This window comes from Hypanus sabinus, chromosome 2 (genome assembly GCF_030144855.1).
Source record: "Hypanus sabinus isolate sHypSab1 chromosome 2, sHypSab1.hap1, whole genome shotgun sequence".
NCBI classification, from domain to species: Eukaryota; Metazoa; Chordata; class Chondrichthyes; order Myliobatiformes; family Dasyatidae; genus Hypanus; species Hypanus sabinus.
The window spans coordinates 33,931,201-33,957,609 of NC_082707.1; the positions used below are offsets into that span (position 1 = coordinate 33,931,201).

At 41.1% G+C, this 26,409-nt stretch overlaps 1 protein-coding gene across 1 annotated transcript in view; it reads right to left on the reverse strand.

Annotated features, from left to right (window-relative positions):
- LOC132404528 (multiple epidermal growth factor-like domains protein 6) overlaps positions 1-26,409 on the reverse strand; it is a 413,466-nt gene that overhangs the window by 64,143 nt on the left and 322,914 nt on the right. Inside the window, exons 15-20 of the mRNA XM_059988705.1 lie at positions 22,148-22,276; positions 20,894-21,022; positions 15,437-15,571; positions 11,936-12,070; positions 6,589-6,714; positions 766-897 (exon numbers count right to left, since the gene is read on the reverse strand). Coding sequence (XP_059844688.1) covers positions 766-897; positions 6,589-6,714; positions 11,936-12,070; positions 15,437-15,571; positions 20,894-21,022; positions 22,148-22,276 — 786 coding nt within the window. The remainder of the gene's footprint in view (positions 1-765; positions 898-6,588; positions 6,715-11,935; positions 12,071-15,436; positions 15,572-20,893; positions 21,023-22,147; positions 22,277-26,409) is intronic.

Genomic DNA, 26,409 nt, shown 5'->3' on the forward strand with positions numbered 1-26,409 from the left:
CCCAAATCCTACACTTCCTCATACATACACACCCACCAAGGCACTAAATCCCACACTGCCAGACAACACACACACAAAGGCCCCAAATCCCACACTCACTGACAAAAACATACACACACACGCTCACCCCAAATTCCACACTCGATCATACATCCCACACTCCGACACATACAGATACTGTACTCATGCGCGCGCGTGCGCGCGCACACACACACACACACACACACACACACAGCCCCCCCCCCCAGAGGCCCCAATCCCACACTCCCACTCACACCCACACACACACATTCTGAGGCCACAGATCCAAGGTCACTTTCACACACCAGTTCTGTTGCTGACCATTCCCTGAAACTCTCCTTTCTATTAACCTTGGCCCATTTTAAAAGTAACAGGACCGTGTTTCTCTCACTTCCTTTAAACTTAACTGGATTCAGTGTAAAGTTAACCGTTCTATTCTGTAACATCTGAAAAAAGTGAAATAAAAATGTTTTGCTCTATTTACAGGAGTAACAACCAATTGCCTGAAAAACCCATTCACCCGGCACCATCAAAATTTCAAGCCAGTTTAACAGAGTTCATTGTTAACTATTTTAAGTTAGAGAGAACTGCTCAATGGAAAGGCCAATATTAATTCAAAAAAAATGGAAAGTACAACTAGATGTGTCCATGTTACACAGATTACTGGTTTAAAAGCAGTAATAATGAACCAAAGCACCTCAACTGAACAAACAAATTGCAGAGATACTGTACACTGATGCCCACCATCCTGGCACATTGCTCCAGTGAATCCCGCCGGACAGTCACAGGTTCCCGATTCCTTGTTGCAAACACCTCCATTTTCACAGACTTGACAAGGGAACTGGCAGTTTAGGCCCCAGTAGCCAGTTGGGCATTCTGGGGTAATCAAAAGAAAAGGCATATTTGATATTCATGCTATAAATATTGTCAAAGTGTTCACTATAATAACTTGCACCTGATATGCCCAGTATTCAGTCACACCATGGTAGCTCTCCAGGAAGGGACAAAAACCAGTGGAAAAATTGGTTACATGCTACTACCATTGGACAGGAGGTATGGGAGCCTGAGGTCCCACATCACTAGGTTCAGAAATAATTATTACCCTTCAACCATCAGGGTCCTGAATCAGCAACTTCACTCACCTCAGCACTGAACTGATTCCATAAACTATTGACTTCAATGACTCTGCAACTCATGTTCTCAATATTATTTATTTAAAATTTTATTTATTATCATCGTGATTTGTCCTCTTTTCTACATTAGATTTTTGTTAGTCATTGTTAAGTATTGTTTATCATAAACTATTATGTTTCTTTTTCCTGTAAATGTCTGCAGGAAAACAAATTTCAAAGTCATATATGGTGACTACTGTATGTGTAATTTACTAATAAATTTACTTTGAACTGGAAATTGCCAGTTTTTCCATTGATATTTGCCAAAGAGGGGTGCAAGGTGAAAACATTACCTTACACTAGACATGCTTTATATACCCAATGTACAGAAGTGAGTGATACATGTGTTGTATTGTTGTGTTTTGTGCTTGTGGCAGGCATGCTGGGTTCATGGGTGTTGCAATATTCCCTAAAAATACGTTAGAGGAGGAACGTTAATCATGGTTTAAATGAACCTTGTACTCCTCTCTAACAGCATTTTATTTCAATGTTAAGTTCAAGTTTATTGTCATCTGATTGTACATATATACAGCCAAATGAAACCATGTTCCTCTAGACCATGATGCACCCATTAAAAAATATGTCACACACCCCACACATAAAACTATATGTTAATAGGGTATAATTCAAAGTGGGTGTAGGGCACGGCACAGATAAACAGCTCGCTGTCCGAGTCATGAAACCTCAGTGGTGGCAGGGTATTCATTAGTCTCACAGCCTGAGGGAAGAAGTTGTTACCCAGTCTGGCAGTCCGAGACCTGACACTCCTGTAACTCCTTCCTGATGTCTGGTAGGGAACCTCAACAAAGCTTCAGGCCCTTTGTGTACAATGCTCCCAGCAAGTGTCACAAACGGGGAGAGTAAGACCCCAGTGATCCTCTCTGTGGTTTTTACTGTCCTGTGGTTCGATACTTTGCAGCTTCTGCAGCACACAATGATGCAGCCAGTCAGGACACTCTCGAGAGCGATCTGTAGAAAGTTGTTACAATCGGGAGCCTTGCACGCCTCAAAAAGTGTAGACGATACTGTGCCATCATGACTAATGAGGAAGTGTTGTGGGTCCAGGTTGGATCAACTGTCAGGAGCACACCAAGAAACTACGTGCTCTTCACTCTCTCCACAGCAGAGCCATTGATCTGCATGGAGTGCAGTTGTCCTGTGCCTTCCTGAAGTCCACAATCATTTACAAACATAGAAACCTACAGCACAATACAGGCCCTTCGGCCCACAAAGTTGGGCTGAACATGTCCTTACCTTAGAAATTACCAAGGATTATCCATAGCCCACTATTTTTCTGAGCTCCACATACCTGTCCAAAAGTTTCTTAAAAGACCCTATCTTATCCACCTCCACTACCGTCGCCGGCAGCCCATTCCATGTATTCACAACTCTCTGCATAAAAAACTTACCCCGATACCTCCTCTGTACTTACTTCCAAGCACTAAAACTGTGCTCTCTCATGCTAGCCATTTCAGCACCGGGAAAAAGCCTCTGACTATCCACATGATCAATGCTTCTCATAATCTTATACACCTCCATCAGGTCATCTCTCATCCTCCATCACTCCAAGGAAAAAAGACCAAGTTCACTCAACCTATTCTCATAAGGCATGTTCCCCAATCCAGGCAACATCCTTCTAAATCTCCTCTGCACCCATTATATGGTTTCCACGTCCTTCTTGTAGTGATGCTACCAGAATGGAGCACAGTACTCCAAGTGGGGTCTGACCAGGGTCCTATATCGCTACAACACTACCTCTTGGCTCCTAGATTCAATCCCACGATGGATGAAGGCCAATGCACCGTATGCTTTCTTAACCACAGTCAACCAGCACAGCAGCTTTGAGTATCCTATGGACTTAGACTCCAAGATCCTCCACATTGCCAGGAGTCTCACCATTAATACGATATCCTATCATCATATTTGACCTACCAAAATGAACCACCTCACACTTATCTGAGTTGAACTCCATCTGCCACTTCTCAGCCCAGTTTTGGATCACATCAATGTTCCATTGTAACCTCTGACAGCCTTCCACATGATCCATAACAGCCCCAACTTTTGTGTCATCAGCAAATTTACTAACCCATCCCTCCACTTCCTCATCCAGGTCATTTATAAAAATCACGAAAAGACCACAAAACAGATCCCTGAGGCACACCACTGGTTACCGACCTCCATGCAGAATATGACCCATCTACAACCACTCTTTACCTTCTGCGGGTAAGCCAATTCTCGATCCACTAAGCAATGCCCTCTTGGATCCCCTGCCTCCTTACTTTCTCAGTAAGTCTTTAATGGGGTACCTTATCAAATGCCTTGCTGAAATCCATATACACTACATCTACTGCTGTTCCTTCATCAATGCATTTAGGCACAATCTCAAAATATTCAATCAGGTTCGTAAGGCACGACCTGCCCTTGACAAAGCCATGCTGACTATTTTTAATCATATTATGTTTCTCCAAATGTTCATAAATCCTGCCTCTCAGGATCTTCCCCATCAACTTACAACCACTGAAGTAAGACTCACTGGTCTATAATTTCCTAGGCTATCTCCACTCCCGTTCTTGAAAAAAATAACAACATCTGCAACCCTTCAATCCTCAAGAACCTCTCCCGTCCCCATTGATGATGCAAAGATCATTGCTAGAGGCTCCGCAATCTCCTCCCTCGCCTCCCACAGTAGCCTGGGGTATATCCTGTCTGGTCCCGGTGACTTATCCAACTTGATGCTTTCTAAAAGCTCTAGGGCATCCTCTTTCTTGATATCTACTCACTCAAGCTTTTCAGTCCCTGTAAGTCATCTCTACAATTCCTTTTCCGTAGTGAATACTGAAGCAATGTACCCATTAAGTACCTCTGCTATCTCCTCCGGTTCCATACACACTTTTCCACTGTCACCCTTGATTGGTCCTATTCTCTCACGTCTTATCCTCTTGCTCTTCACATACTTGTAGACTGCCTAGGGGTTTTCCTTAATCCTGTCCGCCAAGGCCTTCACAAGGCTTCTTCTGGCTCTCCTAATTACTTTCTTAAGCTCCTTCTTGCTAGTCCTTGTCCATGTTGAGACTCAAGCTGTTATTCTCACACCCTTTCACAAGCCTATCTAACTTCTCTCTGCATGCAAACTCATCATTGTTGCTGATGAAGCCAGCCACTGTTGGATCTTCAGAGAACCTGATGAGTCGGTTTGAGCTGAATCTGGCAGTGCAGTCATTAGTCCCTCACACAAATGGTACATCAGAAACACAAGAGACAACAGATGCTGGAACCTGGAGTAACAAACAATCCGCAGGAGGAACTCAGCATAGCAGGAACCATTTGTGTAGAGAAAGGAAGTGAAGACGTTTCAGGTCTACATCTTGCATTAGAACCTGAACCAGATCTTCTCTGGACCAGCTGAATTCCTCCAGCAGACTGATGAGACATAGTCTTGTTTTGGCTTGATCCAGACATTGGAATTGGAGAAACTGAGGCTTCAGTGCACAGGGAACAGAAGTAATTAATGTTTCATCAAAAATTAGGAATTGTCTTCTTAATTTTACTGTTTCAGTTATTCCAAAGAAGTCTGCACAATGCATAGCTCACCTGAAAACTGCACTCTTACCTCCTATGCTCCAAATAAAGTCACCATTTAATAAGCCTCGAAGAAACACATAAAGCAAAAGATTGAACACACAGAGAATTACACTGAGGTAGATGGGACAGAACCAACAACAAAGTCAAACTTGAGTTTATTGTCATATGCGCATGTACATGAAAGACTAGGTGTTAACTGCATTTAAAAAAACCTATTTACAGCAGCATTACAAGCACACAGTCTCACATAAGGAGCGTTCACAACAAAAGCATAAATGTAACATAAATCATACACAATTTTTACAAGGAAGTATACAATTAGAATTATAAAAAGCTTATTGTAGTCCAAAGTGGTCAAAGTTTTCATACTGTTGCTAAACTGCAGTGGTTATGTCCATGATGTATTGGGATGTGTCCACTACTCTTGCAGCTTCTTACAGCCCTGTCCATTTGAATTGGATTGCTAGACCACAATGCAACCAGTAGAAGTTTGTTGGATAAGCCGAATATCCCTAAGCTCCTAAGAAAGTAAAGACACTGATGTGCTTCCTTTATGATTGTATTAATGGGTGTCCATACAGGATTTTCCCCATGTGAGAAATTCAGAATCTGTGTTGTCCAATTAGAATTATATGAGGTTGGGGGGAGGGGAGCATAAAATTAGAGCCAGGAACAACTCCAGAATTACATTTGATTGCCTTAAGTTCAAGTTCAAGTTTATTGTCATTCTACTGTACACATGTACATCTCCAAACAAGCCAAAGTTCCTGTGGACCAAAGTGCAAAACACAGTACATATAACTCACACGCATAGCACATAAAGTAATATTACCACGTAAATTAGCGAATAATAAGGTGCATATACAAGTTTAAAAGTAAACAGTATAACGCTACTGGCACTTCATACATGATGAGACTTAGGTTGTGGCAGGGAGTTCATTAGTCTTATGGCCTGGGGGAATTTAAAGCCCTTAAATGCCAGTTATGAATCCTTCTTATTCCCCTTGTCAAATGATCCCTAAAACAGGTCTACATCCTTTTCTTTATCATCAGTGAAGAAAGTGCATTGCTTCATTATATTCAATGACTGGGTTAATCAGAACTATGTGTGAGGAATCATGAACTCCACTTCCTTCCTCAATCATCTGCCCAATCCCCACCGATACTTTGAAATGAAATAGAAAATGATGGGAAAGATCATCAGCTCAGGCAGAAACTATTGAACAGTTATGGTTTGGTTCAAAACACTGTCCATTTCTCCAGCATTTTTTCAGCTTTATTTTCCACAGGATGCCTCAGGGGTGGAGGCAATCACTGAATGGGCTTAATTCCCGCCACAGTCTGGAAGAAATTTTTACGTTCTCCCCATGATGTTGTGGATTTTCTCTGGGTGTGCCTGTTGCCTTGCACACTCCAAAGATGTACTGGTTAGAGCAAGTGAGTTGTGGACTATATTGGTGCTGGAAGTGTGGTGACACTTGAGGACTGCCCCAGCACAATCCTAGGACTGTGTTGCTCGATGACTCAATAATGACACATTTCACTGCATGATTTGATGTTTTATTGCCCATGTGATAAATAAAGCTAATCTTTTTCTCTGATTTTCCCACTGAAACTCTTTGCCTGGCCACCCCGACCTTCTCCACAACCATTTTTATCCTTCTGGCACATCCCCCCTTCCCTCTCCCCCTCCCCCCCAAGCATGCTGACCCTGACCAACCCTTTCAACACAATATCTCTCGGAGATACTTTGCATACCACACCTTGGGAACTCTGCACTAAAGCAACCAGTCATGCCTTTGAATGGCCTTACCTGTTTCACACCTCAGTCCCATTTTACCAGCAGGGCAGATGCACTGCCCAGTTCTTGAGTTGCAAGGGGCCCCTCCACAGTCACAATTCTCTCTGCAATTAGTCCCAAATCTTCCAGAATCACAAGCTGGTAATAAGAAGAGTTAACAAGAGTATAGAGTTTTCCAATAACAGATCAAAAATAATTCCCAAGCACTCTGGGTTAGCCACAAATAAACCTTTTGGATTCATCTCCTTCAAAGAGGGTGCACAGGTAAAAATGGACTAGATATGCGAGAGGAATCGAATGAAATTTCAATCTGACTTTGACCATTTATTTCGCAGCTGCTGCTGAGTACTCCAGCGTTTTCTGATTTAAATCTCAGATCTCCAGCATCTGCAGTATCGTGCTTTTTGAAACATTATTGTGCATATGGCATGCTTGCTTTTGTAGGTTAGGGCACAGAATACAAAATATGGGACAAATGCAACTTTGTGAACACCAGATTGGGGTACAGTTGAGGTATTGTGTACAATTCTAGTTGCCACCCTGTAAGAAGAATGTGGTTGCACTGGAGAGAGTGCAGAGGAGATTCACCAGGACTTTGCCTGAATTAGAGCACTTTAATTATGGAGAGGGATTCGATATACTAGATTTGCTTTCACTGGGGCAAAAGAGACTAGGGGATAATTTATATAAATTAAGTAGTGTAAGTAGTCCGAATATCTCTTCTCAAAAAATATGAGGGTTAGTGTTACATACCCGTGGGTATCTTGTGACTGTCCCATGACCATGATGTAATTGAGGCTCTGCTGGGCATGATGTAATGGTCTTGTGATGGTGGAGTGATGTAATTTTCCTGCCAGTGAGGGGTCATGTGATGGCCTCTTTCAACAAGGTCAGTTTGTGGTTGAATTCATCAGTGACTCCGTTCTGCTGTGTATTTGATTTTATGACGCAGTTTCATTTTACAAGTGGAGTTTTAATTTCTACTGTAAGAATTGTTATGCCCGCAGTTCTGAAAATTGCAGCCAGTTAAAGTCCAGTCGGAGAGTGAAGAGTTATCGAAGTTCGTGAACCCAAAGGATCGAGAAAAGTTGGTGTTATCAGTGGTAAAACAGGTTCGACCTTATTTAATCCTCATTCGAAAGGAATTAGTAACCTGCAATCCAAGATAGCTCCTGCAATGCTAAAAGAGCAGAAAAAGCTGGATGCAGAGTTTCGCCAAGGAAAGGTCAGTGCCTTTAAGCCGTTTTATTTCTTTCATCGTAAATCCTTTGAGCAAGGCATACTTCGGCTAGGATCAGCGGTAACATCACGTAAGAGAATTTATTACTTTGAGGAAAGTCTCTCCTAACTGACAGTGTAAATCATTTTGACTTTTGCATCTACTACTTTAAAGAACTGATTTTGCATTTCTCGTTTTAAGAATTGTTCGAGCTGTCGTATAGCAGCTGACTTCCGGTTAAGTTAGTTGTTTGTTTACTTTTGGGGGTTTTTTGAGCAGTGTTTAATAAATGTTTTATTTGTTATAAAAAACCTGTCTCAATTCTATATTCATTGTTGCTGGATCATAACTATTGGGGGCTTGTGTGATATGTGCCATTTTTGCGTTTAAATGCTTGTCTAATTATCAATCGGTGTTTTGGAAAAGGGGAATACCCGATTCTTTTGTTTGATTGGCTTGTGAGTGGTATTCGGCAACAATGAATATTGACGACTTCCTAGCATCGCCAGATCCGGAGTTATTAGCGAAGGCGAAAAAGAGTGATATATCTGAGATTGCTAGCAGGTTGGAACTTAAAGGTATTTTGAAGGTTACAACAAAGGCTGTAATTCAGAGGAAAATCGCGAACACTATATAGATTCGGGTGTGTTTGATGTATCAATTTTAGATTAGTTCCCTGTAAGTAAAGCAGCAATTCAGTTACACTTGGAACAAGTAGCGTTAGAAAAGCTTTGAATAGAAGCTGAATTAAAACAGAAACAATTGGAAGCTAACTTGGAACTAAGTCAGTTAGAAGCTGAAAATAAAAAGAGGAAATTTGAACTTGCGATGGCAGAATTAAGGTCCGAGAATCAGTCCACTGGTTCTAGAAAAACGTTTGTTGTTAGTCAGGAAATTAAATTGATCCCTCCATTTAGTGAAACAGAAGTACAGAAATATTTGAGGTGAAGAAGTTTTAAAGCAGATTTGAGGGGAAAGATCTACTTTCAAAAGCACAGGGTGGCTGAAACTTGGAAATGCTAGTGACAGTGGACTCTGATACATTCACAACATTTAAGAAATAGTTAGAGGAGGACGTCACATGATGACATAGGATCAAGATGTGGAAATCCAGCTCTCCTGTAAAAAACCAGTAAAATAATGTTTAAGTGAAGAAAAGTTAGTAAATACTTTTAAAAGATTACTTATAAACTACTCAGGATTGTCTTAAGATATGTCTCCTAAACAGAAGCAGAAGAAAACTACTACTTTGAAGACAACACAATTTGGAAAAGAATCAAGGCCGGCAGCCATGAAAGAGCCTCGGGCTCAAGTGCATTTTACTTCTGGTGATACAGAACAGGAAACTGCGGCAACATCAACCGTTTCCAAAAAAAAGAGCAACAGGAATTGCGCATGCGTGAAGGAAGGGGCATGCGCAAACACGAGCAACCCAAACTACAAATCCCAGCTATGATCGGAACTGAAAGTGAAAGTGAATATGAGGTGGAATCAGATTCTCTGGATAAATCAGATGAAGATGAAGAGGCAAACAAAGAAGAGCAACAGGAAGAGGTTGGAGGTGATATTGGAGACATAAAAAAATCTTTGGTGCAAATAATGCATGAATTAAAAGTAATAAAAAAGATATTAAAATATGAAGATTATGTTTGATAAAATGATGAAAAGACAGGACAAAATGGACAAGAAAATTAAAAACTTGGAAGAAATAATGGGAGACACCACTGATAGAGTGAATAAAATGAAAGATAATATTTCTGCCTGGAAATCAGAAAGAAAACGGTTGTTGGAAAAAGTGGATGTACTTGAAAATTTTAACAGACAAAATAATAGTAAGATTGTTGGACTTAAAGAAGGTATAGAGGGAGAGGATCCAATAATTTTTTTTCAAAAATGGATTCCAGAAATTTTGGAAATGGAAGAAGGAAACCAGTTAATTGAAATTGAAAGGGCTCACAGAGCCTGAAGATCAAGACCTCAAGTTGATCAAAACCCACAATCAATCCTGATAAAATGCTTAAGATATCAAGATAAAGAAAAGATCTTGAAGGCGGCTGACCAACGTGCCAGAAAGAGAAACGGGCCATTGATGATAGAAGGGAAAACAATTCTTTTCTATCCTGATATAAGTTATGACCTTTTGAAGAGAAAGAAGGAATTTAACCCAGCGAAAAAAGTTTTATGGGAAAAGGGTTATAAATTTATATTGCGCCACCCGGCAACCCTGATTATTTTTTTGGATGATGGAAAAAGAAGATCTTTTACTGATTATCGGGATGCCAAAGAATTTGCACAAGAACTCCCAAATATTCGCTAACCACAGCCAAAGATTTAAAAGTGAAATGGATTAAAGATGAAGACATGGACAGTGAATGGAGTTGATGGATGTTTAAGGACAGAAGAATATTTAATTATATGATACAGGGGGATAAAGGTAAAAATTTGAGAAATATTAATTGAGAGTAGTGATATTATTTTTTCTTCTCTTATATATACGTTTTTATGTTACGGGGGAGCTGGGGGAACTTTGGATCGATTGCTACAGGATTCACGTGTGTAATCATGGCGATTGCCAAAACCCGTACAACGGAGGGGGGTAATGTTGTGTTTTTTCTTTATTCCAAACATTAGTAGGGGGTATTTTGTTATTATTTTCCTTTATAATCTATTTTTCTTTAATCTTTCTTTCTTCGCCTGGACAATCGAGGGGGGGGGGGAGACACATAGCAACATAGAGAATTTTAAAAAGATTGCCCAAGGTACTATGAAAGTTGAAAAGTTAGGTATTACTATAGACTGGAGTAACCCTCTTAAAAATAATGACTAATTTACTGAATTTTTAAAGTTTTAATGTTAATGGGCTTAATGGACCGGTGAAAAGAAAAAGAATTTTAACATACATTAAGAAAATGAAAATAGATATAGCTTTTAGCTGCATTCCATTTGAAAAAATTACTTATAATTTAAGAGATAAATATGAAATATTTCTGAAAATTTGACGCCCTTATTTACAAAAGATAGAATTAAATACATAGGTGCTCCGAAGATAAAATTATTGGTTATTTGGGGAAAGAAATGAATATATGTACTAAAGCTATTATGAACTCCATGGAGCATGTCGGGATCTTCCGATATCCAGGCATTCTTTCTTTCTTTCTTTCTTTTTTCTCTTTCTACAGGGATATGTTAGGAGGGAGTGGGGAAGGGTTGATAATTCTTTTTTTCCTTCTGTAACCATTTGAAAATTCAATTAAAAAATTTATAAAAAAAGTAACATTTAGAAAGACACTTATACAAGCAAACCATAGAAGGACACAGACTGAATGCAGGCAATGGGATTAATATAGATAGGCAAAAGGTTCATGTTTGATATGGTGGCAGAAGATTGGCTTCTGTGCTGAATAACTATGATATAGCAAGCAAGCTTAAATTTAAAAGTTAAGTATTATTTTGCTCCTCCATTTCCTCTCCTCTTCAGCATCTCTTTCCTGTCAGTATCACTGCTTACTGTTACTCTGTCTGATAATGATCTGATCTCAATGAACAGTGTGAAAATAATAAACTGATTTCAATGTCCAAGAGATTTATGAGACCGTGAAAAATTCAAGAGTGAAAGAGAGCATGAAAGAGTGAGATTGAATGAGCGAGATTATGAGAGAGCATGAGAGAATGAGAAAGAGAGCGAGAGAGATAGAGAACGCAAGAGAGCAAGACAGCACAAGAGAGAGCGAAAGAGATAGAGATGGCGAGACAGAGAGGGATAGAGAGAGCGAGAGAGATAGAGATACTGTGAGAGTGAGAGAGATGGAGGGAGTGTGAGAGAGCGCAAGACAGAGATAGTGAGAGAGCACAAGAGGGAGTGAGAGAAATAGAGAGAAAGAGAGATAGAGATAGAGAGTGAGAGAGTGAGAGATAAAGTAATAGAGAGCGTGAGAGAGAGCGAGAGAGACAGAGAGAGAGAGTGAGCGAGAGAAAGAAATGCAATATTAGGGTGATAAGGTGGAGGAGTGGGGAATGGCTCTACCAGAAGCCTGCTGTGATTAAATGGGCTGCATACCCAATGGAATAATAATTTGGAAGTCTTGTCGAATTGTATGACTTTGTTATACTTCAGCCTAACACATGAACTCAAACACCTACTCAACAGACATCCTTCTCCTTGGAACCCTGGTGGACACTGGTGTTGACACTTGCCAGTCTCTTTGTCACATGGCACACCAACTGCACAGTCACACTGGAACTTACAACCAGCACCATAGAAACCAGGGTTGCAATCTGGAAGAAACAGAAATGAATGGTTTTAAAAACAGGGAAATGTTTTCTGATTTTCAATCAATACCATTATCCCAATTCCTGAATCATAGAGGCTGGAATTTCCTTTCTTGTTTCACATTTGATACTTGTTTCTCTTCCACGGTCATTCAGCTTGAGCTAGCACCATGGCACTTAGGAATGGGTGACTCTGGGATGATACAACCTCAATGTGCTTCCTCTATATCAAGAGTACAGAGTTACAACATAATAAACCCATGTGCCATGGTGCTTATTCAAACTGAACTTACACTGTTTTATACATTACTTTGGTGAAAAGTTTTGAAATCAAAGCGACAGTATCCAATTGTTGCTAATAAAAATATGACAAAAAATTCTCCAAATAATCTGCTTACTGTGATCAATATTAAACACAAGTAATTGTTACCAAAAATAAATAGATTTTCTCAAATGTCACTTTTCCCTTCTCCCCATGCAACATTCCAGCAGAATGAGATGATACTTAACTGACCTTCTTTGTAGTCTCTGCTGGTGGGACAACTTAGCTCAGATAGTTAAAGTGAGATTAAAGATGCAGGTTTGATCTCTGTGTGGGCCACTGCTTCTATGAGTACCTGAAATGAGCTGCCAGAAGCAGTGGCTGAGGCAGGTACAATAGTGCATTTTAAGAAGCACTTGCATAGGTACGTGGTGGGGATGAGCCTGGAGGGATGTGGGCCAAATGCGGAACATTGGGGCTAGCTAGATGGACAACACGGTTGACATGAACTTGTTGGACCAATGGGCCTGTATCCTGCTGTAGACTCTATGCTAGGAGATGTATGGAGCAGAGTTAAACACCCAGAGAAGGGCTGCAGAGGGGGCAATGCAGTGTCTCTGTGGAAGATGTATACAACTAATAATAAGAGCTGGAGAAAGGCAATTCCAGATGCATTAGCGTTGTGAAGCATTGATAAATAGGCAGATTGTGGGATGGTGGCACATCTCATGCAGCCGCTATCTAGTATCATTGCTGGAAGATATTGTGAAGCATTGAAAAATAAGCAGACAGTGGTACGGTAATGTAATGGTTAGTGTAACACTGTAAAAGCACCAGCAACCCAAGTCCAATTCCACCACTGTCGGTAAGGAGATTATACATTCTCTCCATGACAACAAGGGTTCACTTGGAGTGTTCCAGTTTCCTCCTACATTCCACCATGGGTCAGAAGGTTAATTGCACACATGGTGTAGTTGAGCAGTGTGGGATTGTGGGGCTGGAAAGGCCTATTACCATGCTGTACCTCTAAATAAATAACTGGAGAAACCAGAGATCCAGGTCCAATCCTGACCTCCGCTGTTCTCACTAGAGTTTTGAACATTCTCTCTGTGAACTTGTGCAGGATTCTACTGTTCCAGTTTCTTTTCACATCCTAAAGATGTGCAGGATGGTTGGTTAATTGGCCATTGTGAATGGCTCTTCGCATATAGATAGGGAGTGCTGGAACCTGAGAGGAGCTGACGAGAAATGGGAAAGGATAAAAACTGTAATTAATGTAGGATTAATGTAAAAAGTCATAGTTGATGTGGAGCTGAATCGTCTGTTTCCATGATGTACCTCTCTGTGACTATGAGAAAGATCATTGCGGCACAATGCCATGAATGCATGTAGTTACGTGGGAGCAGTGATGAACCGTCAGTGTAATACATTATTTCTACTGCAAGTAAAATCAAAGTACTATTCCTTGTACTTGAGACAAGAGCTGCTCATCACACTCATATGGTTAGCTACACGAAGATGTGACTAAACACATTGATGGAGCAGTAGATGCAGTGTATATGGATTTCAGCAAGGCATTTGATAAGGTACCCCATGCAAGGCTTATTGAGAAAGTAAGGAGGCATGGGATCCAAAGGGACATTGCTTTGTAGATCCAGAACTGGCTTGCCCACAGAAGGCAAAGAGTAGTTGTAGACAGGTCATATTCTGCTGGAGGTTGGTAACCAGTGCTATGCCTCAGGGATCTGTTCTGGGACACCTACTCTTTGTGATTCTTATAAATGACCTGGATGAGGAAGTGGAGGGATGGTTCAGTAAATTTGCTGATGATACAAAGGTTAGGGGTGTTGTGGATAGTGTGGAGGACTGTCAGAGGTTACAGCAGGACATTGATAGGATGCAAAACTGGGCTGAGAAGTGGCAGATGGAGTTCAACCCAGATAAGTGTGAGGTAGTTCATTTTGGTAGGTCAAATATGATGGCAGGATATAGTATTAATGGTAAGACTCTTGGCAGTGTGGAGGATCAGAGGGATCTTGGGGTCCAAATCCATAGGACACTCAAAGCTATTGCGTAGGTTGACTCTGTGATTAAGAAGGCATACGGCGCGTTAGCCTTCATCAATATTGGGATTGTGTTTAAGAACCGAGAGGTAAGGTTGCAGCTCTATAGGATCCTGGTCAGACCCCACTTGGAGTACTGTGTTCAGTTCTGGTCACCTCACTGCAGGAAGGATGTGGAATCCATAGAAAGGGTGCAGAGGAGATTTACAATGGTGTCTGAATTGGGAGGCATGCCTTATGAGAATAGGTTGAGTGAACTCAGCCTTCACTCCTTGGAGCAAAGAAGGATGAGGGGTGACCTGATAGAGGTGTACAAGATGATGAGAGACATCGATCGTGTGGATAGACAGAGGCTTTTTCCCAGGGCTGAAATAGCTAATGCGAGAGGGCACGGTTTTAAGATGCTTGGAAATAGGTACAGAAGATGATGTCAGGGGTAAGTTTTTTTACGCAAAGAGTGGTGAGTACAAGGAATGGGCTGCCAAGCGACAGTGATGGAAGTGAATACTATAGGGTCTTTTAAGAGACTCCTGGATATGTACATGGAGCTTCCAAAAATAGAGGGCTATGGGTAACTCAAGGTAACTTCTAAAGTAAGTACATGTTCGGCACAACCTGTATCGTACTGTAAGCTTTCTATGTTTCTATGAGATGCTACTTCAAAACGGCAACATTTATCATCAAGTTCCCCACTATCTGGGCCATGACATCTCACAGCTTCAAGTGGACAGAAGACACAGAGCTCGAGTTCCCACACTACCAGGTTCAAAAACAGCTACTGTACTTCCTTTCAAACATTTGGTTCTTGAACCAACCTGCACAACTGCATTCACTAACTCAGCAGTTCAGCACATTGATTACTTTGCACTACGATGTCTTTTTAGTTCAAATTTTGTTCTTCCTTGTAAAAATTGTGCATAATTTATGCTTATTTTACATTTTTCTTGTGTGCTGCTTATCTGATGCTCTGTGGCTGCGATGCTGCTACCAGTAAGTTTTTCATTGTGCCTTTCCATGCATGTGATAATAAACTTAACTCTGACATACCCTCTGCACATCCAAGACCCTGGAAACCTGGTTTGCAAATACAGGTGCCATTTTTGGGGTCACAGCCAGTTGCATGTGCCTGCACACATTGACATTCCATGGAACAACCAGGTCCAAATGCCCACTTGGGACACGCTGTGAACAAACAGAAATACTTGTGAATTTCTTAGCAAAATTGAGAAAAAGTAATTATAACAGAATCAGAATCAGAATCAGGTTTATTATCACTGTCGTGTGTCATGGAATTTGTTAAATTAGCAGCAGCAGTTCAATGCAATACATAATATAGAATAAATAAATAAATCAATCAATCTATCAATCAATTATAGTATACATATATTGAATGGATTAAAAATTCAATATAATAAACCAAAATAATATATTAAAAAAGTGAGATAGTGCTCACGGGTTCAATGTCCATTTAGGAATCGGATGGCAGAGGGGAAGAAGCCGTTTTAAATTGCTGAGTGTGTGCCTTCAGGCTTCTGTACCTCCTCCCTGATGTAAACAGGGAGAAAAGGGCATGCCCTGGGTACTGGGGATCCTTAATAATTGACATTGCCTTTCTGAGACACCGTTCCTGGAAGACATCCTGGGTACTTTGTAGGCTAGAATCCGAGATGGAGCTGACTAAATTTATGACCCCCTGCAGCATTTTATGGTCCTGTGCGATAGACCACCAACCACCCCCCCCCCCATACCAAACAGTGATGCAGTCTGTCAGAATGCTCTCCACAGTACATCTACAGAAGTTTTTAAGTGTTTTTGTTGACATACCAAATCTCTTCAAACTCTTAATGAAGTATAGTCACTGTCTTGCCTTCTTTAGAACTGTATCAATATGTTGGGACCAGGTTAGATCCTCAGAGATCCTGACCCCCAGGAACTTGAAACTGCTCTCTCTCTCCACTTCTGATCCCTCTATGAGGATTAGTATGTGTTCCTTCATCTTACATTTCCTGAAATCCCCAATCAGCTCTTTTGTCTTACTGACATTAAGTAAAAGGTTGTTGCTGCGACACCACTCCACTAGTTGACATTATCTCACTCTTTACACCCTCTCATCTCCATCTAAAATTCTACCAACAATGGTTGGATCATCAGCAAATTTATAGATGGCATTCGAGCTATGCCTAGGCACACTGTCATGGGACAGAGAGAGTATAGCAGTGGGCTAAGCACACACCCCTGAGGTGCACTGGTGTTGATCATCAGCGAGGAGGAAATGTTGTCATCAGTTCGTACAGATTGTGGTCTTCCTGTTAGGAAGTCAAGGATCCAATTGCAGAGGGATGTACAGAGGCCCAGGTTCTGTAACTTCTCAATCAGGATTGTAGAAATGATGGTGTAAATGCTGAGCTATAGTCGAACAGAATCCTGACATAGGTGTTTGTATTGTCCAGGTAGTCTAAGGCCATGTGAAGAGCCATTGAGATTGCATCTGCTGTTGACCTATTGTGGTGACAGGCAGTGTCCCATCAGGCCACCACTTATCCTGTCCTCTGTTGTTTGCAAGCAGAAAGGAGGTAAATATGAATGACATCATGAGGACACCACTGTAGTAGGGGAATGAAATGAAAGTATCACAAGTCACACTTAAACCAATCCTTCTGCACTGAGATCTCCACAGTTGCACCAATCTTTGGAGGTCCTATGAGTTTGATTAAGCCAAAGGCAAGGTTGCTATGGATACCCCTTAAACAGATGCAATTTGCAAGCTATAATTAGGTCTCAGGCAGCAGACCCTGAGGCCTCTCCTCTGAATTACTCTCATGGCCTTTTGACAGCTGGCTTTGTTTACTACAGTCGTCCCTCAGTACCCGCGGGGGATTGGTTCCAAGACCCCTCATGGATATCAAAATGCGCGGATGCTCAGGTCCCTTATACTTATAATACCTAATACAATGTCAATGCCATGTAAATAGTTGTTGTACTGCATTGTTTAGGGAATAATGACAAGAAAAAAAAGTCTGTACGTGTTCAGTACAGACACAACCATCGTAGCTCTTCTGGGAATGCTGATGCTGCCTTGGCATCAGCTGGTGCCGATTCTCCCGTGATCTTTAAGTTCTTGAGGCTGTAGCGCTTTACACAGTTAGTCAGCCATCCCTTACTAGCCTTAAACTCCTCCCTCTCGCACACAACACAAGTAGCGAACAAACGAGATGTGAGGTGAACAATGCTCTAACGACGAGTGCTGGAGAGAGACTGAGGATCTGTGAATTGTTGGGAGGCTACAGCAGGGTATGCCAACACATCACTTCACTCGTGTGGATTTAGCGTAGTGCTCGGCGTGCGACAAATTCAAGTTTTGCTTTTTGGAACTTCCTGGATTTTTTTTTGAATATTTTCGATCCGCGGTTGGTTGAATCCATGGATGCAGAAACCACGGATATGGAGGGCTGACTGTATTTCTAAATATACGTAATAATCAGATATTTTAAAGCAGATCAGAAGGGTTTGTAGAAAACTATTTTAAAAAAAGCACGATTGCTGATTTAAGTTAATTGAAAATATTAATATTAAAGCAACCAACCAGATTTCATTGCCTCCAGACTGTTGACCCCATTCATATGAATGGGGACTGCTCTACGTATATCAGTCATCACCTGCACAAAGCTAACAGGCTGAATAAAAAGTGCATTAACTCCTCAGCAGGTACAAACGTTTGACAGGACTGAAGCAAAAATGCTGTGCCGTTTAGAGGGTTTCAGCGCTGCTTCACTTCCAAGTGGCAAGCACTTCCACTTGTTCCAGAAATGCTTCTGCAGTACCAATCAAAACAAGGGGTTCTCTCCCTCTGTCTACGACCAGATCCCTGACTTCATATGCGATTTACAAATCGCTGATAACGCAACTGAATCTCAGAGGGTGATGAGGAAGTGTAAGATAGATGGTCTGTTTGAGTGGTGTCACAACAATAATCTAGCACTCAACATCAGTAAGACAAAGGAATTGATTGTGGACTTCAGGAAGGGGAAGTTGAAAGAAAACACCCTGATCTTCATCCGGGGTCAGCACCTTCAACTTCCTAGGCATCAACATCTTAGAGGATCTATCCCATGGCCAAAATATTGATGCAATCATGAAAAAGGCATGCTAGCAGTTACATTCCATTATGAGTTTGAGGAGATTCGTACAAGACACTAGCAAATTTCTACAGATGTAATGTGGAGAGCATTCTAACTGGTTGCATCACTGCTTGACATACAGGCTCCGATGCATAGGATTAAGAAAAAGCTGCCAAGGGTTGTAGGTTCAGCCAGCTCCATCATGGGCACTAGCCTCCCTAGCATTGAGGGCATCTTTCATATAGTGACGTTTCAAGAGGCAGCATCCATCAGGAAAGGCTCCTCACCAATCCTCCTTTCATTACTAGCATCAGGTACAGGAGCCCGAAGGTGCACACTCAATGTTTTATTAACAGCTTCTTCCCCTCCACCATCAGATTTCTGAACAGTCCATCAACTCTACTTCACTATTTTGCTCTCTTTTTGCATGATTTATTTATTGTAATAGTTTATGCATTGAAGTCTACCGCTGCAATTTCATGACCTATGTCAGTGATTCTGAATCTGAGGAGTATGAAGACCAAAGGGAAAGAGCTCTGGAGAGAGCACAATGCTGTGAGTACTGCAGTCTTGTGGGGCTCAGCTGTGGAGAAGCTTAGGATGGTCATGATAAAGAAGGAAGTAAGAGCCTGCAGTTAAGGCTGATTTATTCATAGTGTGAAGCAACGGTAAGGAATTGCTGGCTAACAGATTTCTTACAGTGGCTTGTCTGTTTTCAGAGTGTTCCGACAATTCTTAGTCACTTTGACCCGAGACGAACCTTCTTTATAAAGCGGGAAACTCATCCAGGAAAGGCAGATGAGATGCTCCCGAAGGGTCACAAGCTAACAGGGTGGCACAGTCACATAGTGGTTTGCACAATGCTTTACAGTACCAGCGACATGGGTTCAATTCCCGCTGCTGTCTGTAAGGAGTTTGCACTTCCTCCCCGTGACTGTGTGGGTTTCCTCCGGGTGCTTTGGTTTCCTCCCACAGTCCAAAGACGTACTGGTTGGTAGGCTAGTTGGTCATTGTAAATTGTCCTGTGATTAGGCATGGGTTAAATCAGGAGTGGCTGGGCGACGAAGCTTGACGGGCCGGAAAGGCCTGTTCCATGTTGTATCTCAATAAACAAATAGATAACTAAATAAAACCTGGAGGAAGAGTCTGTCATTTGAATTCCCTTTGTTGTTGGGCAAAGAAGAGATAATAAAGTGGTGCCAGAAAACCACGGTGACGTGCTGCAGGCTGCTTACAAAACTTCTAAATATACCCCTTTTGAATTACTCTCACTGCAATCTGCAGACCTGCAATTTCCCTTTAAGCAATATACTTTTGAACCATCTTAATGAAGTAGTGATTCCACAGTCTTCTGAAGGACTTGATGGACTTAACTCTCAAGTGTGCAGGTACGGCACCTCTAAGCGGAGGAAGATACATCACCATTACTGCAAGAGAGAGAGGAGGGGAGGAGTCCAAACCAGGCTGAAGTGCAGAGGAATGGGACTCCCTCTACCCAGCATCTTGTTAGCAAATGTAGAGTCGCTGGAGAGCAAGACTGAAGACCCAAGGGCAAGATTACTATATTGGATATCTATTGCTTATTTCATTTATTTATTTTTATTATTTCTCTTTTTTTCTTTTGTATTTGTAGTTTGCTGTCTTTTGCACATTGGTTGCTTGCCCTGTTGGTTGGAGTCTTACATTGATTCTATTATGTTTCTTGGATTTCCCTCAAGAAAATGAATCTCAGGGTTGTAGGTGGTGACATCCATGTACTTTGACAATAAATTTACTTTGGACTTTGAGGCAAAGATGCTGCTCCATCTGGTGGGTGCAAGGAGTACTGCACTCTGCCCTTAAAAGCAGGGGAAGTGGGGCAAATGTTTAAAATATCAAGCAACACACACAAAATTCTGGAAGAACTCAGCAAGTCAGGGAGCATCTATGGAAGGAAATAAAGAGTCAAATTTTGAGCTAAGACCCTTCACTAAGTGCAGTAGAACTGATGGTTCAGCTCTCCAATGCCTCTGAAATACATACAACTTTGGTCAGAATGGCTCAAGGACAGAATGCTTAAAGAGGTAATAGAAGTGCTACTCTACACAAGTATGAGACTTTTATCTATTGCCTGTTAAAAGAAGCAAAGGTCCATTGCACGGAATTCCAATCTGTTAATGTGAGGAGTGCAAAAATCTGGAGGAAATTGTGATTAGATGAGGAGGGCAAAGACAATGGCTTTTAGAACTGTTTACGCTGCACTTAAACTCTAAGTGCTCAGTGCTAACACTTCCTTGTCTTAACACCTCTCCCTGACAATAAAACGTGCTAAGTAATTGTGACCAACTCCAAGCAACTACCATTCATGAGCGGTGAAAATCCTATATTCAAATTAATGTATACATACGTAAATGGCAGAAACGTCCATACAGTCCAGGGTCACACAAACAAGCCCCATAGGAACGGTGACAGTAGCCATTGCCAGCACAGTTACACTGCCTGTTACAGTTCTTTCCAAAGAATCCTTTAGGACAGCCTAAAAACAAAGAGAATCACAAAGAGTTTCCCTGGTGTATAGCACTGATGATACTACATACACCCCTTCATGCAGCCTGGTTCCAATGACATGGGGTATAAAGGTGTCCAATTTAAACACTCAGAATGGACTTGTTACATTCGTGCTGGAGCCATAGCTTTTCCCAATCCAATCCAATGTGAATGTTAACATTGGGGTGGTTCTTGGGATAAACAGGGTCTGGATGGGTAACCACATAAATTAACAGAATAATTAAACAACTTGACGACTTGTAAGAGAGGAAACATAAAGATAATGAAAGAAGAGAAAAGTTAAAAGTTGAAGAGAGCCTATTTGCAGAAGGTTCTGAGACCAGGAAAGTCTCTATTAATCAATGAAGCAGGCATTGTTGGGCCTGTCAAATGCTATAGAAATGGCATCCAAGTAGGCATTGGATGAAATGGTACATCTCTGGCACCTGCTTGTGTTAGGGCATTACATATGTGGAAAGAAAGTCACTGATTTACAGTTTAAGCAAGATGCCCTGATTTCCATCAATACAATGTTTCTTTTCAGAAATTCAGATGTGTAGTACATATACTACTATAGAAAAGCAAAGCCACAATATATTAGAATAATAGGAAAAATATTGGACTTTTATTTTAAGCCAGGATATATTGAGTAGTCTGCCTCATTTGATCTGATTGGTGCTAATTTCCTCTAAAGAAATAGTGCAAAAAGACTTAGAAGGGAACATTGTCCTGGACAGAGAGAGGGATACAAAACACGGTACCAAGCTGGGACGAGGATAGGAACAGACTGAATTGGGAGAAGGGAATAAAGATGTATTGTGAAAGGGTAGCTTTTCCAGTATTGACCTTGATTACATTTGATTGCTTGGGCTTTGCAAACAACATAGGGCAAATCAAGTGAGTTTCCTCCCTTCTGACCAATTTGCCGACAAGCACTGCGTTCTGGGAATCCATTATGTACATATTCAGAAAACTATATCCCAGAGATATGTAAATAAAAGTAAAGAAAAATATCCAGGAATTGGCAGAATAAGGGACACTGGAAATGAGATGCATTACATTGTAGAGGCTCTGTCTAAGTTAAACATATTATTAAAGCAAGAGGGATACCAACCATTTTCACAAAACTCTCCTCCAATTCCAGGCGGGCAAAGGCATGTCCCTGTGACTGCATCACATGATCCTCCGTTCTGACACTTGCAGATGCTATTGCAGTCCATCCCATAGGTACCTTGGGGACAGGCTAAGGAATGTAAAAAAACAACAGACAACAAGTCAAAGTTTGTTTATGTCACTGCCTACTGTCAAGTGATCTCAGTGAGCCGCTAGAAAGGGAGGGCATAAAATCCCGTGGGCATGGGGGCAGCATGGCAGTATAGCGGTTAGCACATCGCTTTACAGCGCCGGACAGCGATCACCAATCAAGGTTCAATTCCCTTTGCTACCTGTTTGATCCCCATGATCGTGTGGATTTCCTCTGGGTACTCCGATTTCCCCCACATTCCTAAGACATAAGGTTAGTGTCAGGATTAGTGAGTTGTAGGCACCAGTGGCATGGTGACACCTGTGAATTGCCCGGCACAATCCTCGCTGATCTGATTTGACGCAAACAACACTCTTCACTCTATGTTTCAATGTGCATGAGACACACAAAGATCATTTTTTATTCTTTATCTTTTTTATTGTTTTTCCAGTGGGCTATCATCCACACAATTAGTTATGATTCATTGCACCTATTTCTATACCAGCACACTATTTCCTGACTGCAAATTGCACATATCCTTCAATCATCATATTTTAGCAGTAAAGGCATACATTAGCCACTTCAATGGAAAGAATCACAAAATAATCCGTTGAAAATTTCTTCAAAGCTCCTCCACCCACTCCGGCACTAATTTGTGTGAGTTACAGGAATTGATATTACTAATCCATGGAAATTTGAACGACAAGTTTGGAGTTTGCAGGGAAAACAACAGAGCAAGCGAGAACCATTATTCACAGATCTTTCACAGAGCAGGTGGTGAATACAGGAAATGAGGATGTGATAGAGTTGGGTACAATTATCATTTACACAGGTTCATGGATAGAAAAGATTCAGAAGGATATGTGCCCAATGGTGGTAAATGGGATTAACTCAGAAAGCCATATTGGCTAGCATGGACAAGTTGGACCAAAGGGCCTGTTTCCATACATAATGCTGGGAATACTGTGAATAATTCTACAAACACACTTTGGCGATCTGGAATCATGATTGTTTCTCTTCACTAATCTTGGGACAGAGGTCTGAAAACAAGGACTTCCCTTGGAAAAGATGAGAACGGGAGACAGGGATCAGTAGCAATAGAAACACGCAATTGCAGAGAACCTGTGGGAGTTGTGGTAAGGCAAGGTTTAAAGACAACGTCCAGGCGAGGATGACTGCAGGTGACAAGGGAGACCTTTGAAATGAGACTGCCAGAGATACATATGCTTACTACAGATGAGATAGGCTGAGGGGTGGGGGAGGGGTTGTACTCAAGCTAGCCAAGTGAGGCGTTTAAAGTGAGTCTTTTCTAGAAAGATCTTCATAGAACATAGCTTCCTTTTCCTCAATAGGGGGTGCCAGAATCAGACGAGATAGGAGTAATGGAAGGATATGAAGCACATCCAACAACTGAAGGACAATTGCTTTATTAACTTCAAAGTGTCATCGACTGTCAGCTTAAAGTTTTAATTGAATTTTAATACTTCTCTTGCGATTGGCGATCAATCTTGCAAGTAAGGAATTCAACATACACATTTTACCAAATGGCCAATATCCATAATTGATAAGCCAATTCTGTATAAAAACAATATTATTCTGTTCAGACTTTAGAACAGTGTGGTGACAGGGACCACATTTTTCTCCTCGTGCACAAGTAAAATAAAGTGTGGTTGAGTCATAATGGTGCGTGGATTCAGGATCCACTTATTTTATTTTATTATTGGCGATGACAAACTTGCACAGAGAAATTGGCCTTTTGGCCAGAGATGCTCCACACTAATTGCCACTCTATGTGCTTCATCTTGTCATATAACATAATTGGTATGCAATAAAAGGATAATTAAAAGCTCATATCACATTAATAGAATTCAAAGTTCAAAAGTAAATTCATTATCAAGGCACATATACGTCACCATACACTATCTTGAGATTCATTTTCCTGCAGGCATTTACAAGAAAATAAAGAAATACAATAGAATTTATCGAAAACTATACATAAACAATGACTGACAAACAACACGCAAAAGAAGACAACTTGCGCAAATAATAAAAATAGAAAATAAATAATACTGAGCATGTGTCTTAGAGTCCTTGAAAGTGAGTCTATAGGTTGTGGGATCAGTTCGGCATTCCGGTGAGTGAAGTTATCCACGCTGGTTCAGGAGCCTGATGGTTCCTGACGACAAGTAGCTCTGATCTGTAGGCTGATTCCAATGCTGCATGGCGTGGTTATGCTGGCCGAGCTCTGAGCTTCCCCAGTAGGAATCATTAGTCAGACCGTGTGGATTGTCAGTATTCAGTGTGGGGTGGAGGAGTGTGGTTTGAGTCAGGGAGTATGTTTAACTGAAAAGTGCATGAGTCCTGGGGCCTTGATGATGGGAGCTTCCTGTAACTGATACCCTGGTACATGGATGAATTGGAGTTCTGAAAAACAGCTAACTCAGCAGCTTTAACACAGCTGCCCGCATGGTTCAGTTCACAGACCCTGACTATAAAGCCATTCATTATGAGCAATGAATACAAGTGGATGGGAAAGGTCTCATCATTATCTCACCTGTAATTAGATTATCTGTATCTTCAAGAGTAAAGACATGGCTTACCTTCAGTACTGAGCTGATTTCACATGGAGAGTACAACTATTCATTTCATCACATCAGTGTATGAAGATATGCCTGCTACAACTTCAGTAATGTATCATGTTGCATTGGTTCACTTTTAGCTCGGGTCCTGTTTGTGTCACACTCCAGCACTCACGCCAAGTGGCAACTGTTTTTATCTCCTCTAATACTCTGTGCCTAAATTGTCTTCTTTGACAACTTCCTCTCTGTATTATTTGACCAACAAATTTGACCTGTTTACCTTGGTACCATTCTCCCTTTTTTGTCATCTATTATTTATGGCATCCACTGTTTAAACAAGTTGGCATAAGCCTATTATGTCTCGTTGCATCTCACCTGCTAGGTTGTGTCTGAAGAAAGTGTCCTCAATGCTGATGATACTTAAACAGCAAGGAACTGACTTCCAAAATGATGTGCAAAATAATCCACACCCAAATATTAGCGATCCTCCAGAAGATCTAAATCAACTTGAATATAATCCCAACCATAAACCCTATTTTCTTTCACATTTGGGAAAAATGAAAGGAAATTATATAGAGAGAGCCCTGTTAAACAGCAGGCCAGAAACTGATGGGGATTGCAGTGCCATCATGTTTGGACCCAATCTTGTTCAGGGAATCCAGAGGTAGAATGAAAACATATGCTAATTTGAAAGGGCTAATGCTGTGTAACCTGCACGATAAACTGTGCACACCAAGCTATTCATTCTAAGAGGGTCTGTTGTGAGAAGCCTTGGTATAATGTAATTCAGAAGACTTCTATAAAGTTCAAAGTATCTTTATTCTCTAAGTATGTATGATAATATTTAATGACATATGCATATGTCTAATTAAATATGTTTATGTGGATCATGTTCCAATTGGCTATAAGTTATCTTAAGCATCCCACTTCATTAAAATCTTTTTTTTTAAGTGAATTAGTCATTTTAATGATATGAATTTTTTTCAAATTTTAAAGGGGAATGATTTAACGAGAGTTCGATGGAAATGATTTAGATGGTCAAATTCTTTCCACACAGGGGGCGGTTGGTAGACAGAACAAACTACAGAGGAAGAGGTGAAGGGGAACATAATTACAGATTTAGATTGTACATGCACAGGGACACAGATAGGAAAGGATATGGAAGTATATGGATCAAACACAGGTAATGGGACGAGTTCATATAAGCACCCTGGTCAGCATGGAAGGGCTTCTTTCCATGCTGTGTAATTCTTTAACTTAGCCAGTTGTCAAAACTTTTTAAGCCATTTCTAGCCCTTCCTCCAATAGCAATCCACATTTTACAGCTGCCTTATTAAGCAGGGTCTTGCCATTCAGGCTCGGATTGTACCTACCACTTGGGTCACCAGGGAGTAGCACCACTAATGCACTAACACTACAGCATGCTATGGGGGGGGGGGGTTAAATTTTCTTGCTTAGTGCAACCTCATTATGTACTGAACATCAGTTGTCTGACATTATAAGTTAAAAGAATCCTTAGGGGCAAGTGGTCATAATATGATCAAATTCACCCTG